This window comes from Megascapheus bottae, chromosome 6, assembly GCF_031878675.1.
Source record: "Megascapheus bottae isolate mThoBot1 chromosome 6, mThoBot2.hap1, whole genome shotgun sequence".
Classification (NCBI taxonomy): Eukaryota; Metazoa; Chordata; class Mammalia; order Rodentia; family Geomyidae; genus Megascapheus; species Megascapheus bottae.
In genome coordinates this window covers 53,470,285-53,488,551 of record NC_143514.1, presented here as the reverse complement: position 1 = coordinate 53,488,551, position 18,267 = coordinate 53,470,285, and the positions used below count along the sequence as shown (strand labels likewise).

General features: G+C 48.1%; 1 protein-coding gene across 1 annotated transcript in view; it reads right to left on the bottom strand.

Moving 5' to 3' along the window:
* Trabd2b (TraB domain containing 2B) overlaps positions 1–18,267 on the bottom strand; it is a 200,207-nt gene that overhangs the window by 9,507 nt on the left and 172,433 nt on the right. Inside the window, exons 4-5 of the mRNA XM_090334889.1 lie at positions 17,981–18,155; positions 3,612–3,702 (exon numbers count right to left, since the gene is read on the bottom strand). Coding sequence (XP_090191015.1) covers positions 3,612–3,702; positions 17,981–18,155 — 266 coding nt within the window. The remainder of the gene's footprint in view (positions 1–3,611; positions 3,703–17,980; positions 18,156–18,267) is intronic.

The following is an 18,267-nucleotide window of genomic DNA, read 5'->3' as shown; positions in this document are numbered from 1 at the left end:
AGAGGAAGGCTGCTCCCTACTTCACAGGGCATGAGAATGGAGTGAAGGTCCACACACTGTCTGGAACCTATGAAGCCTCTTTCTGATGATGGCCCCTAAGCAAAAGAATCTGACTGTCAGATAGGCACTGAGGGCTCACGTAGGTGTGCCCAAGGAATCCGTGCCCCACACCGGGATGTACATGGATGGGGCCTGGGACCAGTATTCTTTTCTTTCCATAGCCCCAACAGGATTCCTGTAGGGGCATGTGACCCTGGAGGAAACTTGGGAGTGGTTTGAGGAAATATGTCTGAGACAGTAGCTGGCTGGCAAGGAAGGTTGGTACCTAGAACAGCAAAAGCAGCCTGTTCTCCCATTGGGCTCATACTGCATGGTGGGTGAGGGGCTTCTCTCTCTTTTTGAAGAAAAAAAATGCCTTCAGCTCAGCTTATTCTCTCCCAGCCCCCCATCCCCCATCCACCCCGGCGACCCTAGATTCCCAGGGCCCAAGCTGTCGAGATGCCGCAGCTGTTGTGAAGATAATTCAAAACAGTCAGACAAAAAGATAGATCCAGGAAGCACCTGTGGCTGAGGATGGCTTTTATTGTTGGAACCTCCTCAGCATCCCCCCACCCTCTGCCCTACTAGCTCCCTTGCTCCTCAGTGTAGAAGACTGAGGCTGAGAGCTGTTGCAGCAGACCCTGAGAGTGTGTGAGTGTGTGTGTGTGTGTGTGTGTGTGTGTGTGTGTGTGTGTGTGAAAGAGAGAGAGAGAGAGAGAGCAAGAGAGGAGAGAGAGAATAAGGGGGAAGGGAGGGAGGGAGGGAGAAGAGGAATTCTTTCTACTATCTGGGCTCTGAGATAAATAGGATGCTCACCATTTGTGGGCCTGCCTGCCTGCCTGTCTGCCTGCCCTGGTGGGCCACACACAATGAACTTCAAGGGAAAGGTCCTTGGGATGCAGGGGCAGAGGCAGGGCAAGAGAGAGGAGGAACTTGGGGGATGCCTTGACCTTGAAACTGTCTTGCATTCCCTACCCCCACCAATACTCCTACACCTGCTGTCTTCCCCCCTACCCCATGCAAACTGCTTTGTGTTGAGATCAAATGGTTGAGTCAGGAAAAGCAGTCTTTTAGGTCCACTCAGAAGAAGTGGAAACGGTGGGACTCAGAGGGAATTCACTAGGGTTTGTAAATCTCTCTAGAAGTGTTTTGGGCTGGGATGGGGGCTGGGAGACCAATGGCTCAATCTTTGAGTGACCCCACCAAGGCATTTTTTGAGTCTCCACTTCCATTCCCAGAGTGAGTGTAAGGGACGACTAGGAGCCCAAAAGAGACTCAAAGTAAGTGTAACTTAAACAAGTTGCATGGCCTCCTGCAAGTGGGTTCACTTATGAAATCAGGTTCCTCAGTTAGAAGGTAGGGACAACAACTCACAGTTCTTGCCTTGCCAAATGGTTGTGAGACTTAAATGAGCTGGTAGTGCTTTCGGTCCAGCACAGAGTATGCAGCCAATGGTTAATCATGGTTAATTAATCATGCTTCATTCAGACTCTGCAGCCTATCACCTAAAGATGGGCTGACATTCTGATGAGACTATTTTGTTAGTATGTATGCCAGTCCTTGGGCTTGAACTTAGGGCCTCGGCACTTTCTCTTAGCTTTGTTTTGCTAAAGATTGGTGCTCTACTACTAGTGCTACAACTTCACTTTTGACTTTGGTAATTAATTGGAGAGAAGGGGTTCACAGGCTTTCCTACTTGGGCTGGCTTTGAACCACAATGCTCAGATCTGTCTCTTGAAGTATGGGCATGAGCCACTGGTGCCATGGTGCCAAGTTCATGATGGGACCATCTTTTTTTTTTTGTGGGTCATGGGGCTTGAACTCGGCCTGGGTGTTGTCCCTGAGCTCTTCAGCTCAAGGCTACCACCCTACCCTTGCGCCAAGCCCCACTTCCCTTTTCTAGAGTTTAATTGGAGATAAGAATCTCAGGTACCATATTTTTTGCTATGGTAAACCAACCTAGATGTCCCTCAGTTGATGAGTGGATCAACAAGTTGTGGTATTTGTACACAATGGAATTCTATGCTGCTGTCAGAAAGAATGACATCGCCCCATTTGTTAGGAAATAGAAAGTCTTAGAAAAAAATCATATTAAGTGAAATAAGCCAGACTCAAAGGAAATTAGGCTCAATGGTTCCCCTCATTTATCATAGTCAGTAGAAACCTTGGGCTCTACTAGCAGAGATCTGCAATAGAGCAAAACCTTGATACATAAGGCCATATAGTATGAAGCTAATTGAAAAGACCTCCAGGATATTGAAACAAAAGCCATACAATGAATGATTGTTGTCCTTAATGTACTATGTTATCTCTCATCTCTTCTGCTGTCCCTTGGTTATCTCATATTGTTACAGTATCTCACTTTGTTATCTGATATATTGGATTTATTTGTATTTGGTTATTTGAAATTGGATAGGGAAGGGGAGAAAACCAAGATGGGGGGGGGTGGAGGGGAGGGTAATGGGGACCAAGACATGTGAAAGGGTATCAATGTATGTGAATTAATGCACCTTCTATCTGGCAAATATCATGTAACCCTTTTATTAATTACAATAAAAAATTAAAAAAAAGAATCTCAGGTAATATTATGCCCAGGGCTGCCTTTGAAACTTGATCCTCAGATTTCAGCTTCCTGAGATTACAGGCGTGAGCCACCTTGCCGGCTCGATGGGACCATCTTTGTGAGTTACTAAAAGGCTTGAGCATAGGCTGCATTGACTTCCTGAGCTTGAGGATCCTATCTCTTGCTTAGTGCTAATGGGGATGGTGTGAACAACTGGTCCTTGCCCTTGTGCAGCTTCCAGACTAAATATGGGTAAGAGGGTCAAGGGTGGAGGGAAGTACCACAGGAAGAGGAGATAGAGAGCCAGGTGCTGGTGGCTCACATGTATAATCTTAGCTACTCAGGAGGCTGAGATCTGAGAATCACAGTTCAAAGCTAGCTTGGATAGGAAAGTGTGTGTGCGATTCTTTATCTCCAATTAAGCACCTGAAAACCGGGACTGATATGGTACAAAGTGCTATTCTTGAACAGAAGAGCTCAGGGACAGAGTTCAAGCCTTACCACCACCACCACCACCACCATCACTACCACCACCAGCAGCAACAACAACCAAAAGAGCTTCGGTTTTGTGAACAGATAGGTATGACTTGGGCAGGAAAGTCAGGGGTGGGGGGTGTAATCAGAGGCAGCAATAGAGCAGGCACAGGCAGAAAGGCGTGGATATGGGAAGGCAGCACTACCCGACAGTGGGATGGACACAGGGACGAGGCAGGCCACTGCTTATCTTCTCAGGGTACCATTTAGATTCAGGGCCTGGTCCCTCACCATGTGCTCACATCAACAAAATGGTCTCAAGCATCTCACAAATCCTAATACTGCTCCCATTCCTACGGCCCCATCCAGTCGTGGGTGCCCGGCTAAGCCAGGAGATCCTGTCTCACCACAGACTTCTTCACAATGCCACCCAGAAGGACAGCAGAGAGGGCTGGCTACGTCATACATGGTTAAGCATGGCGTACATATGGTCAGAAGCAAGCCAGCTAGCCCCGAGATGCTCCCAGTTGCTTACCTGTGGATGGCTTGCCCGGCGGGTGTGTGGTCCACTTCTAGCCCTGCCTGCCGAAGGACATCAATGACTGTGTTGTTTCCAAGAAAGTGACCTGGAATGTGAGACACAAAGCCAACTCAGCCACATGCCAGCTGACCATCCAGTGGAGATCTCCTCGGATCATCCCCTAGGTTTGTGACTGGGCAAGCAAGCTGCACGAATGAAGGCCTCGGGCTCCCTCGAGCAACATGGCTCAGAGGATAAGACCGGGTCCTAGCTTGATCCTGGCTCTTCTGCTCACAAATGGAGGAACGAGGTAGTGGGAGGTACCATCTGTAAAGTGGGCATGATTATAATCCCCATCTTCAGGGTTGTTAGGAGGATTATAGAGAACAGTGGCTGACATGTGGTAAGGGCACCCAACGGTTATCCTGCTGCCTTTTGGAGCCTCAGGCTACTAAAACCATCCCATCCCTGAGCAGCATCTAGCAGTTACACAAGGCTCAGTTTGGAGAAACTCTTCAGCCTCAGCAGGTCTAGGACTCATCTTAGTATCAGCAACTTGTGCTTCCCTTTCTTAGCACACCAATGGGATTCTGGGCTCACAGGGGCTCCACAGCCTTGCACAAACCCCACATGTGTTGCTTAGATCCAGGCATTCATGGATTCATTTGTTCACTGTCCATTCAGCATTTATGGAATACATGTGATGGCTCTGGTCCTGTGACAGCCACTGAGTATGCATGCACTGAATTGTAAGACCATGAAAAGCCTGCCAAATGCAGGGCGCAGTTGACGTTGACAGGTGCCTAGAGAAGGCACAAACAGAATGACACACTAAGATGTGGAGAGGGGGTTGCTCTCCACAGCTCCCCTCTGTTCATTCACTACATTACCTGCTTTTTGGTTAGCTCTGTGCTAGGCAATATGAACACAGGAATGGTTAATGTAGTCTAAAACTCTCCAAGAAGAGATGGAAATGTCCTTCTTCAAGATATAGGCAGGAAATTTGAAGTCTGAGAACTTAAGGGATTCTTCCCCAGCTCTGGTTAGAAAGGATCTTCAGAAAGCCAAGTGAATATGGACCCAGGTGTTGCTGGGAATCAGTGCCCTGGGACCCACTCCCTGCCTCTGGGATACAGACTCACCACCTATGCAATGTGAGCTGGGTAGGGTTGCTTGGGTGCTTGCCTAGGTTCTGGAGTCCTTTCCATTGTGAGTCTGACTGGGGGCTCTGCTTGCCTCGTAACACCTTGCTCACCCTTGTCCCAGAATCTGGAGGAAGGGAAGTCAGTGCCCTGTGATTGCCTGATTGCCTGTAATAGGTGGCGACAGGTGAGATTGAGAGGATCAGCATGCTGACAGCCCCTGGGGAGGTGGAGGAGAACAGAGAGAGGACAAGCTAGCAGGCTCCCAGCACAGAGGCAGCCTGGCTGAGCCCACATAGTGGCTGGAGCCCACACTCAGTGTTCTAGCCTGCCAGGCCACACAGCAACCCCAGCTTGATATAGTCTCTGTAGGCCATTCTGGGGTTCACAAAGAATACCAGAGGACTTCTGGTCTGCTAGCATTTGCTACTCAGAGACACTGGATACACCCAGTACCTTCCGTGCAGATTCCCCTGTGTGAGAGGGAGGGATGGGGCTGCAGGGCATTCTATGTGCTCCTCTAGCTCTGTCGATGGGGGAGGTCATTGTTTAACTCAAGATCCTTATGAAAAATTGACATATTTCCGTCCCTACTTTGCCCTACTTATTCACTCATGCCATTGGTTTAGCCGGCGCCGACTGGCTGCATATTCTGCTACACAGTGGTGAACAGGCAGAAGACTGTTCCAGCCCTCTTACTCGCCAGACTCTGCATTTTGGAATCCAAGCACTACATTGATGTAGAGGACAACACAGAGGGTTATATTGACATGCCAGGTAGCGGAGTCAGTCTGGGATATAACAAACTTCAGGGAGGAGGCACTGTTAGCTAGATGAAGGATGAAAGGGGAGGGGACCCCACATAAAAGAGAACAGTATGTTCTAGTAGGGCATTGGGCATGCATGGGAAGCTGATTGCAAAAGACAAGTACTGCACAGGCATGAGCACACCCCCGCCAGAGCTCTGGCCCTGATCTTCTGCTGAAGATGTAAGACCTCATTTGCCAGTTCCAAGTCTTCCTAGTCAGTGGCTTTCCTGCCACAAGTGTCCATTTCCCACATGCCCAATGGGCCCCAAGTCTTTTGGCCAGTTTCTTGGACAGTTGTAAAATCTAAGTGAGAAGCAAAGATCAGAGGTCCATTGGAGAATCCAGCATGCCATCCTGAGTGACAAGCTAAATGAAGTCCCTAGGTGGGCTGGAGACATCCCCACTCTTGATTGGCCCCAGCACTGCTGGGCTGAAAGAGAGCAGGGATCGGCAGACACTAGCACCCAGGCAGCAGGCCTCTCTGCAGCAGGACCTGGGCTCAACTCCTAGCCCCACAGCAAATCATCCTCCACCTGTACAGAGACTTTTGGTGAAAGATGAGGCCCTCGATTTACCCACTCGTCCAGAAACAAGGACATACTAAATCCACTAGCACAACGATGTTCATTGCAGCACTATTTACCATAGCAAAGATATGGAACCAACCCAGGTGCCCCTCAGTTGATGAGTGGATCAACAAGATGTGGTATTTAAAAACAATGGAATTCTATGCTGCTGTCAGAAAGAATGGCATCCCCTCATTTGTAAGGAAATGGAAAGACTTAGAAAAAATCATAGTAAGTGAAGTAAGCCAGACTCAAAGGAACATAGGCTCAATGGTTTCCCTCATTTGTCATAATCGGTAGAAATCTCGGGCTCTCCTAGGAGAGATTTATAATAGAGCAAAACCTAGGTACATAAGGCCACATAGTTTGATGCCAAATGAAAGGACCTCCAGGATATAGAAACAAAAGCCATATAATGAGTGATTGTTGTCCTTAATGTACTATGTTATCTCTCATCTCTTTTGCTGTCCCTTGGTTATCTCATATTGTTACAGTATCTCACTTTGTTATCTGATATATTGGATATATTTGTATTTAGTTATTTGAAATTGGATAGGGAAGGGGAAAACAAGATGAGGGGTGGGGGGGGAGGGAAATGGGGACCAGGACATGAGAAAGGGTATCAATGTTTGTGAATTAATGCACCTTCTATCTGGTGAATATAATGTAACCCTTCTATTAATTACAATGAAAAAGATGAGGCACTCATGGCCCAACTAGGTCTTTACATCTGTCTACAGGGACTGGAGAGCCACTAGGAAAGCAGAAAATAGTAGACTGCACAGGAGCAGCAGCAACTACTCATTGAGGCCATGAGTCTGGGCTGACAAAGACATTCAGAGAGGCCCAGCGCAGGGCACAGCTCCACATGGCTCTGATGGTGTGGGCCTCATGGAACACAGCTGGACCCTGAGCAGCATGGGCCAGCATCTCCTATGTCTGCTTGGTGCCTCCATCCAGTCCCTCAACCTCAGGAGCTTCAGCTCTCCACTAGGACTCTGAACAAAACTAGAGATGCATGGAGAGACCGGAAGCAATCAGGGAAGATCCTTTTAAATTCACATTCTTACCTCCTCTGGGGTAAGATGTCCCTGTCCTGGACTCCCTGATCTCTGCACAACCACAGGAAGTGCTCCCACCACCTGCTGTTTCTGGGGCCTGGTCTCACAAGACCCATGGCAGGGCTTGGTACAGTGGCAACTCCCTGTACCAAATCCATTCTGCCCTGTACCTTTTCACAATGCCCACATGGCCCCAGCTGTGCACCTAGTAGGCTCCTTGCTCATGGGAATTCTTGGGAATCCAACCTTGGCCTCCTTCCTTTTCGCTCTGATCCCACTCCAGGCATAGAGCACTTACATCTCTGGAACTGCCACTGTAGCCTACACACATTTGCCCAAAAATCTGCACAGCTCCACCTGATTCCCCACAACTCGAACTCTGTATGCTCTTCCTCCACACTGGTCCTCTTGCTTCAGTGGATACTACTATCCACGCCTGGATAGAATCTTCTTCTTATCTTCCCACAGTTGTCAGAGACTACGTGTCACATCCTATACCTGACTGATTTCCTACTCATTTCTACCTGCTGCTGCCAGACAGAAACCATTCTGTTCTCTGCTTCCTTCTTCTCATCATAGCTAGACTGAGCTACCCACACCCCAGAACTGACTCTGCTAGAACCTGTTACTAATAAAGCCACCTAAGGGAGGAGCCTTACAGGGACACACCCATGGCTGATTCATCTTTGTCCCCAGAGCTAAACTTAAGTCTGGCACACCATGGTTGCTCCATGAATGTTTGTTGAGTGAATGAGTGACAAAGCAAGTCTATTACTCCACATCCTTTCCATGATTTCATCCTATCCCTAGGAGACCTGAGTTACTGTTCTCCTGCCTCCCCCTCCTCAGCCCAGCTCTGCCCCTTGGTAATGTACCCCCAGATTCTCTCAATGGCAGGAGCTTGGCCCTTGTGCTAACCCAAGACAGGGTCCAGCACATGCTTTTCCCAGGGGCTGGCAGATAGAGCTTGGGCTTGCCTCCAAGGTCAGAAATTCTGGAAAAGGTACCACGCCCTTCCTGGAACCTGTAGGGAAGGTGGTGGAAAGTTTCCAAAGGGGCCCCACAGTGTTGGGGCTCAGCCTGTCTGGCTTGCCCAGGCTCCCTGGGTCTCCTGGCCACTCTTCAGAGGCTCCCTCCTGCCCTAGCTTCCAGCTGTTCCTGAGCCAGCCCTTTGCAGGAAGCAATGTTCCATTTCATCTGCTGAAGCCTCCAGGAAGAATGGAGGGGGAAAGAAAGAGAGGATCATGAAGATGGGAAGAAATTGGGGGGACACTCCCAGCCATCAGGACAGAAAGAGAGAAAAGGGTAGCAATGGAGAAGGGTCACAGAAGAGAAAGAAAGCTCCTGGTAAGAGATCTGGGAAGCAGGAAAACAAATAAGACAGAGGCAAGAGACAGGATTAAGATGATGGTAGGAAGAGAAGTAAAAGGAGAGACACCAAGACAAAGAGAAAGATGAACACAGGACAAGAAAATTCGAAGTCACAGGTAGAGAGGGACAGAGGGACAGGGAGGAAGAAGAAGAGAATCCAGAAGCAAAGCCACATGAATACAGTGAAGGATAAACTGCTTTACTAAGCATATCAGGAAAGGTTCTTTGGAGGCAGGGCCTAAGTCAGGACACCCAGGATGGGTGAGATTCCCATGGAGATAGGGGTGGGGGGGAGTCAAGGAGGGATGACAGATGACTCCAGGAGGAACAAGGGCCTGGCACAGAATTGCAGGGCTTCAAAATGGTGGGGCTGGGTTGGTGTTTGTCTCCCCTTAGACCAGGCAGGTTCCCAATTAAAGGACAGTTATAGAGTTGTGTGCCAGTGGCTCATTCCTGGAATCTGAGAATTGTGGGTTGAAACCAACTCCTGCAGGAAAGCCTATGAATTCTTCTCTCCAGTCAACCAGGAAAAACCCAGAATTAGAGGTGAGGCTCAAATGGGAGAACACCAGCCTTGAGCAAAAAAGCCATGCAAGAGCTTGAGGCCTTGAGGTCAAATCCTAGTGCTGGTGGATGTACTCATACTTGTACACACACACACACACACACACACACACACACACACACACACACCCCAATTATATATGAATGGGGAAAGGAAAAGCTACCTAGCAAAATGGGTGCATCCCCTGTAATGTTTCAGAGCACCTTTTTTTTTTTCTAGTGGGTGCAAGCAAGGTACAAGGTTTGGGGAGCAGAGTGTATAACTGGGCAATCTCACTCAACCCTCTAACACAGGAAGACAGAGAAGGACAGAGCCAGAATGGAAAACTCTGCTCACCAATCAACTCTGTGGCAGTAAACAGTTTCCTTTTCTCTGTGGTATCTCAGTTTCCCCCAAACAGGGTGGTACTGTGACCTAAACATGTTCATATTCAGCAAGATTCATTTAATCTTCACAGCACCATTGGAAAGACCCCTACTTTGCAGATGAGAAAATTGAGGATCATGGAGGAGACAAAATGTGCTCAAGGTCACACAGCTGGCAAAAAGCACTGCTTAGATCTCAACCCAGGGATGTCTCTGTTCACGGCACATTCCAGCACACTTACTCTGCAGTACTGGCAGCTGTAGGAGATCCTGAGTTCATTTTGGGGGGCAGGAAACAGGCAGAAATGTGTACCTTCCAAGGTTGAGCAGATTGGAGGGAAAAGTGTGCTCAGAAAGAATAATACACCAATTAACAGGGCAATTTCAGGACCGCGGTGGGGGGCTGGGCTGAACCAGGGGAGGGGAGGGAAGGGGAGAACCAGATGTTCCCACATAGGCTCCAGAGTAACTTGTGCACCCCTCAGCCAGCACACATGTTTTCTCTCCAGTGAGTACACGGGTTTCCAGTTTTCTCCTTCTGGAAGAGGCATCCCAAGCCCATATTTATGTTCCGTCTGAAATTAATGCAAGGGAAGCTTTCAAATGCAAACCTCATTGCCAGGGCCCCCAGCCGGATATCAAGCTACAGTGGGGATTTGTTTTCCAGAGGAAGTGTGACAGAAGGGTTGGACTGGTGGGCCCATGCAGAGATGGACAATTGGGGACACTGGCTCTAGAAGGCACTGGCAGACCTGAACCTAGTCTCCTGTTGTACATTCACACAGGGCAAGGCTTGGCCTTCTCAGTTCAGGTGACACCTGTTTTGTACCAGCCTAGTGCCAAGAGCTGAGTGAGGTACTCTGTCAGAGTGTGTGTGTGTGTGTGTGTTTGTGTGTGTGTGTGTGTGTGTGTGTGTGTGTGTGTTAGAGGGATGGGTGAGCAAACGTTCACAAGGACAATATGAGTCATATTGTCATGAAGGCTGGGACTGTTGGCTGAAGAGGAAGAGAAAGGAAGGGTACCAAAGAGGAATGGCATGAGGGAATGCATGGGCACAGAGGAGATGGGGTGGTGAGTACTGTTACCAACGGGAATTCTGCAGTTGAAATATGGGTGATATATGAGGTGGGCTACTATATGGCAGGTGGGGTCAGGCTAGGGTAGGGTGTGGAAGAACAAGCCATGGGATTCTGATAGTTGCCAGGACAAGGTGAAGGGGACCAGAGAACCTACTTCCAGGAAATGTCCATTTGTGAGGCAGAGGGTGCTCAGTCCACGGAGGAGAGTTAGTTAGAAAAATGTTTTTTGGCCTGCCCAGGGTGGTGGTGGTGGTGATGTTGGGGAAGGAGGGGTCCAGATGTCTGGGTAGAACCAGCGATCTCATTCCCCTTCACCAGCCTTTACTTCAGGCTCCTGCTGGAGGCTGCTGAAATGCAGGACCTCAGGGGTGAACAAGTCCTGGGATTTCACAGTGCTGCAAAGACAGACAAAAATACTAGAGCAGTGATACCGCCTACCATTGCTCTGGATCTAGAATGTGTCAAAAGCTTTGAATCCTTCTCATCCAACATCCCCACAGCGCTACAGAACTTACAGAACTTGCCTTATGTCACATAGGTAGAGCAGGTGGAGCTAGGCCTCAGTCCAGCCATGGTATAGCATGGGTCTGTGGCAAAGCCCTTGTAGAAATGGCTGAAGAGATCATAGCGGTGGATTCTGGGGAGAGGTACCTCATTGAGGGAGTCTCCCAGGGACAGGATCCATGCTTCCACATACTTGATGGCTATCCAGGCTAGGTGATCTCTTTGGAATTTCTCCTAGGTGTATAGATTTTAATTTAGAAAGAACCCTACCCTCACTAAGCCATCCTTCTGAGATCTCTTCAAAACCCTCAAGGTTTGAATTTTCCATGTCAGATGAGAGGCAGGAGGAAGCCTTTCCCCTGAACACCAGGGTGAGGGAAGAAGCCCTGCGTAGGTTTTGGCCAATCCCTGAGGGTTAGGGGCCAGTAAGACTTTAATATGTATATGTATATGTATATGTGTGTGTGTGTGTGTGTGTGTGTGTGTGTGTGTGTGTGTTTAGAGCACCTATTCCTACTCCATGGGTAAGGCATGCGTCCTTTCCTCATGGGTGGATCAGGCCATGACCATCCAGGTCAGCACAGAACAGAGCGAATGATGGGTTCCATCGATTGAGAGTGCCTTTGCCCATCCCAGGGAGTCTCTAAGGTCATGACCAGCATTCATCGTGACATCCAGAGGCTGCTTTACTGACGTGAACACTCAGCTGTAACATCAGGGGCTTCCCATTGGCCTGTCACTCAGAGCTTTTGAGATGTCCTGACAGACACAAGTCTGCTTTGTCCATACAGGTAGCCTTCCTCTTTCCTGTTTAGGAGTCCTGTCTTTGTGGTGATGAGAGGAGATGTTGATGGAGCAACTGTGTGTGCTGTGCTAGGCACTGAGCCATCAAGTGCAGCCCAAAGACTCTGGCCTGTTCCAGAGGACAGGGAAAAGCAAAGTGAGGAATCTGTCCATAGCTGCTTCTCATAGCTTGCTTCTCATAGCTGCTTGTCATAGCTGTTTCCAGCTTTTGCAGTCTGGGTTTGAAGCCCGTGCCTTAATTGATGACCCTCCTTTTCTTCTTTTTGCTTTCACTGCACTGTCCTGCAGAAGCACCAAGTCCAGAGTGGATATTCACAAATTTCCCATCTCATACAATGCGGCTCTGAAGGTGCAGCTGGGGACATGTGAACTCTGTTCCTCTGGGATCTCTCTGCTCCAGAGAGGGACAGCCAGGAACAAGCCAGGAGATGTTCCTCTGGCTGGCAGGATGCTATGGTCTGAAATAGGAACAGTGGATCTAGCCAAGGATCACAGCCCAAAGCAGACATGCCAACCACCAGACGCAACTGTGGTGGGGCAACAGAACCTTTTTAGCACTGTCTTTGGAAATTTTGAAACACTTCCTGAGGTTTTAGCCCCACGCCCCAGCTTGGAAAGAATGGCAGACGCAGACGTGAGAGTTGCCGAGGAGTGGGGAAAGTAGCTGTGTGTGTGTGTGTGTGTGTGTGTGTGTGTGTGTGTGTGTGTGTTCTCTCATTTCTAAGGTTTCAAAGGCTCTCTGTGGGAAACAGCTGCCCTTCTGGGACAAGCCAGGAGTCCTGAAGGGCTCCCATTTCTGACGTCATCTAGTGGAGAAACAAAGCTGGGTGGGGATGGGGTAGAGATGGTTCTGGTCACAAGAGCTATGGGGATGATGAGATGAACTGGAAGGCCATGGAACCTACATAAGGGACATTTCAACTGATTCTTTCCTCTTTGGCTTGCTACCAATCACTCAAATCTCTGCCAGCAAGCAGAAAACTATGAATGCTGGGGCTGGAGCGGACCTCAGTCCTCATCTTGCCTGAGTCCTTGTGCAGAAGGGGAGCAGGGTAGTCTCTGAGAAGGCCTTAAGAATCCCAGAAAGTCAGATATTTGTAACAGCAGGTTCTTTCTCTTTTTTTCTGCCCTCTCGTCCTTCACTGAATGCTGTGCTTACCTTCTTTCTTCCTTACTTGTTCATTCTCTTCCTATCAGGTTGCCTACTCTCTCTCGTTTAGGCTCTCTGCCTACATGGTTGACTCAGTAGGACCTGGGATTCTTTTCATTTGTCAATCCAAAGGGAAGATAGGATGTTCCTGGGCCATTTAGGTTCCTACCACAGAAGCATCAGGCATGGGGTCCGGGCTAGGCTTTGCTGTGGGATAATACAGGAGCACAGGGAACGTTTCCCTGTGCTAGGATCAACACATGAATGCATTTATGCAGTGACTGGGTAATGAGCACTATCTTAGAGCTCAGGGAGGAACAGTTTGGATTGACACAGATGACATTATGCTCAGGGTGAGCAGAGCTGTGAGAGGGAAGGGTGGGATCCTACAAAAGAGGGGACAGAAATTCTCAGTAGATCAAGAGGCTCCATGTAGCAGCCAGATGGTGTTTTTAGGGAGGCTGTCTGTCAAGATAAGTGGTAGAGCATTCTACTGTCATCTCACTGCAGAGTAAGGCCCTCTGTATTCTGTCTATATCTCCATGTCCTTGTTCACCAAATGCCTTCCTCCAGGGGATGCAAGGTTGGGGGTCATGTGAGTTGATGAATACGGAATTCTTCAAGCAGGACAATGGCTTCTCCAGGGAGCTACTGCTGTTGAATATATGTGAATGTATGCATCTATCTATCTATCATCTATCTCTATATCTTAGCTGAAAATTTAACCCACAGCCTCCCACATGTTAGGTAAGAGCTTTACCAATATGCTACACTCCTAAGTCACTGTTGTTTCTATTTAAAGAGAAGAAAACATTAGTGGTATCTGGAATGCCTATCCCTTCTCTTATGTCCTGGTCTTTACCACTAATCCACTTGTACTCCAGATACACAGGTGTGGTATTGCCTATGGATCAGCAGCTCAGTGAGTTGAACCTGTGGACACTTTGTGGTAACAGGTATGATATCTCTGCAACTAGCAGTCATCACACATCCACCTGTGAACATTTCAAAATCCTGTCTTGGGCGAGGACTTCTGCTTCTTGCAGGGCCGGTAAAAAGAGCCCAACAAGAAGGGATTTCTAGGTCTTAGAAGGCTCATAGATTTATACTTTTTCCAAAGAATTCAAGAGAGAGTGAAGCAAACTCTATTGGAATGTTAGAATGCTGTGATGTCAGAATGTCAGGATATTAGAACCAGGCAACTTTAGAATAGGATATTGAGGGTCAAAGAATTGGGGAATGCTAGAAATTAGAATTCTATTCAGACAATGCATGACATGCTAGGGTTACAGAGTATGTGAAAACCACTGGATCTCAGGGTCGGAAATAAATGGGAAAAGAGATCATCTGGTTCACCCCTGAGTCTGATCCATGTCTTGAATCCAACTCCTCCAGTACCAACATTATGCATTCTATTTGCAAAATGAAACCCAAGCTACAGGATTCCTTAGATAGCTGAACCAATGTCTCCAGAGCATCTATTTCCTGGGAACTAGTGATAAAATGATCATTTCCCCTTGGTGTCCAGGAGATATCATATGATTGACTAGAATGAAGTTGACTATGCGTGGTTTGGTTCAACATGTCTTTATAGATCATCTACTAGGTGTTGGTAATTCTTTGGTGTATAGGATCTGTCCTGGAGTAATTGTCATGCAGTGAGATGGTCACTGGACAGGATGTTAAGATACAATCAAGAGACAGAGGACAGCATCCGCTTTTATACCTTAGCTGTTTGGTATGGTTGGGGAAAAAAGTTTTACAAATTTCGACTTGGCAAGGGCATGGGTGGTTGTTCCCGGCAGAGTGAGTGAGTGTGTAACAGGTTTGTGCCTGAAATCTGGTCCTTTACAGAAATCAGGGTTCAATCAGGACTCTTCCTCTGCTAGGCACTGATGTAGTCTTCTTGATTTTTACAGCTTCATGCTCTAGGCAGCCACTACCAATCAATCACAGTTGGTCTGTGAATTAAAACCTACTTAACTTCGGTTCCTGAACAGGTTTGTAGTTGGTTTCTCTTGCATTTATGTGAATTGTTTCTCCCTCCTGCATTTGTATCACGTGCTGTCTCTTGTTCATTCAGATGTCCTCACTCTCCCTGGGAGAAAGGTGAACTCTGCGTAGAAGCCATCATCCAGGTGCTCACCTGTCCACCCACCAAGCATCCTGGCTGCTAGCTGCCTCTCTCCTTCCTCTCAGTCCCAGGCGAGGGGATACCCAGGGACACACTCTGAATGACGTTCCCCCTTCTCCTGCCTTCTTGAAACCTTTATGCTCCTCTGTCAGTAGCCTCAACTCCTGACTGTACTCCTCAATCATCTATCAGCATACTGAACTCTTCCTCATCTTAAAAAACAAGGTGGGTGAATGTAGTTATAAATACAATTACTAGCTTTTTATTTTGCCATGTAGGTACTTTGAGACCCTTTTTTCTTTCTTTCTCTCTCTTTCTTTCCTTCCTTCCTTCTTTTTAAAGTTTTACTATTAGTTTTTTTCTTTCTTTTTTTAAAAAAATCAAACATGAAAATTACTCTGAGAAATTAAAATTAATTCCATTTAGGGCTTGGGTTGGTCTGGTCTGGTCCAGTCTGGTCTAATCCAGTCTGGTCCAGTTTCATCTGGTCTGGCCTGGTATGGTCTGGTCTGGAATTGATCCAGTCTTCTTTGTATAAGTACCATACGCTAACTGATTATGCCACATGATCTGGTCTCCTCTGGTTCGGTCTAGTCTGGTCTGTTCTAGTCTCATCTTGTCTGGTCAGTCCAGTCGGGTTTGGTCTGGTCCCATCTGATCAGGTCCCACCTGGTCCTTTCTGGTCTGATCTAGTTTCATCCAGTCCAGTCTGGTCTGATCCAGTCTGTTCTGATCTGGTCTTGTCTGGTCCCTTGGAGATCCTTTTCTAGCACCATCATTTTTTATTTCTATTTTAATTTTTATTGCCAGTCCTGGGGCTTAAACTCAGGGTCTGGGCACTGTCTCTCAGCTTTCTCAAGGCTAATGCTGTACCACTTGAGCTACAGCACCATTTCTAGTTTTTTCTGTGTATGTGATAACAAGGAATGGAACCCAGAGCTTCATGCATGCTAGGCAAGGACTCTCCTGCTAGGCCATGCTCCCAGCTCACCGTCAGTTTTTTAAAAAGTAAGTGATGTTTTAATTTCAAAGTGGAACTCAAGTGGACATTTGTGTCCCAATGGACTTGGAGTGACAGGGAAAAGGCACTTGCTGTGTGAGTCAGGTCTGCCCGCAGCACTGTTTTTCTTCTTCAGGGAATCTGTGTGTCCTCAACTAGAGGAGAGCTGGTGTTAGTGACTCCTAGGGCCCTGAATGACCCTTGTCATGGATCCCAGTTAGACAGGGTAGGGGTCACCTCAGGGTACAGCCAGTTCCCTCACTCATCTCCAACAGTTACTGGGGAAGGTCCTGGGGTGGTGGTCTGAGTGATTCCAAGTGGCTCCCCTTCTGAGGTCAGCTGAGGCTGTACTGTCCTGCAGCCCAGAAGAGGGAGTATGGGGCAACTGGTGCTAAAGTAGAGTTAGAGGTACTTCCCTCCAAGTTATCCTGACCCATGCCTGGACCCTCCTCCCCACAACCCCCACACACAGGTATCCTGCGGCAAGAGAGGGGCTCTGCCCTCTCTAGACAGTTAGTCGTGGTCTTGTCTTGCTGGCTTCTCTAGGAAGTCCCTCCAGAGTGTTGTAACACCCAACTTTTTTCCAAAGTCTGTGTTTACTAAGCTCCTGGAACCCTAGATAGCCCAAGTGAGCCCAGATTACTGGTCAGCTGAGCAAATTGAAGGTGTATGACCAGAAGAGATTTGACAGTGGCTACAGGGTCTGTGGCAGAGCTCTAGCATGAACTCGGGACTCTTTCTGTCTAGGTACTGTGACCTTACTAGGCAGTACCAGAGGGTCTACATTTGTGGCTGAGTCCCTCCCATGTGCCTTGCTGAGCTCGGGTATGTGGAGGGTCAAGCCGGGTCTGACAGATGCATCCTTGGTCCTTGTCCTTGACACACCTGGAGCTGGATGGAGGCACAGAGTTCAAACAGTGAACAAAGTCAGGGCCTCTAGGAAGACTCATGTGACTTGGACTGTGTACAAGGAGTGAGTGGGTGGGTGGGAGATAAGACCAGGAGAGGGAAGATGAGAATAGTAGCTTTAATGGTGACACTAGCCATGGTGACCAGGTCTGTAAGCTGTCATTTATTTTTCATGAAACAAGAGGTGAATTCTGTCAACCCCAACGGCAAGAAACAAGCAGAAAGTAAATGTTTGTTGTCCTCTTTGTTCAGCAGCTTATGACAACTAAAGAAGGCAAGAATACTATCTTGTCCTCAGATGTAGCCATGGCTGTCACCAACAGTGACCGCCACAGAGAAAGAAACAAAGGGTGAGAGGGAACTGTTCCTAGAACCCTGCATTTGACATCAGGACTCCCCTTTGCAAAAAGAGGCAGATCCCACAGAAGGATGCATCAGAAGCATTGTCACATTGTGATAATGATGCTTTTGATGATGCCATTTGGAGTTCCTGTTACATGGCTAGTTAAATGTTGCTAATCTTGATATCTATTTATGAGTTAGGCATTTTAATCCATCAAATAGTTATTAATACCCCTCCTATTTACAGAAGAGGGAAGTGAGCCTTTGCGACAGAGAAGATGGGATCTGCAACCCATACTGGGGGCTGCCAGGGCCTCTCTCTATTTGGCCATACAGCCTTCAGCCTTGACCCTCACTCTGATGGACCATTGAAGCCCAACTGAACTTCAATGTGGCCACTTTGGGCTTGAAGGGACCATAGAAATGATTCTAAACTTGGCAAGGTCTCTTCCTTCACCAAAGGGACTCTTATAAGAGACCCCTTGCTGAGAAGCAGAAGTGCTAGCTGGGTGCCATGTGCTTTTTCTGCTCCATTCTGTGCCTGGATGTTTGCCATGAGGAAGTAGCAGTCAGGGGCCCAAACCTGCTCCGAAGGCAAAGAAGCAGGTCTTGTCCTCATTCTCCTGAAGTAGCGCCATGACTCTCCGCCCCATGCGTTCGTTCCTCTTGTAGATGAGCTCCTGGCGGAAATAACTGTCAATCTCCTGGGCCGTCACCTGTTCATGCGGTGGAAGGGTGGTGTTGATAAAGTTGGGTAGCTGCAATAGCAAGACAGAGGCCACCTTTAGGTCTTGATGGAGCAGCGAGGGCCTGGATGCGGCTGAGCGACTTACCTTTATTAGGCTGGTCCATGGTCTAAGAGTGTCACTC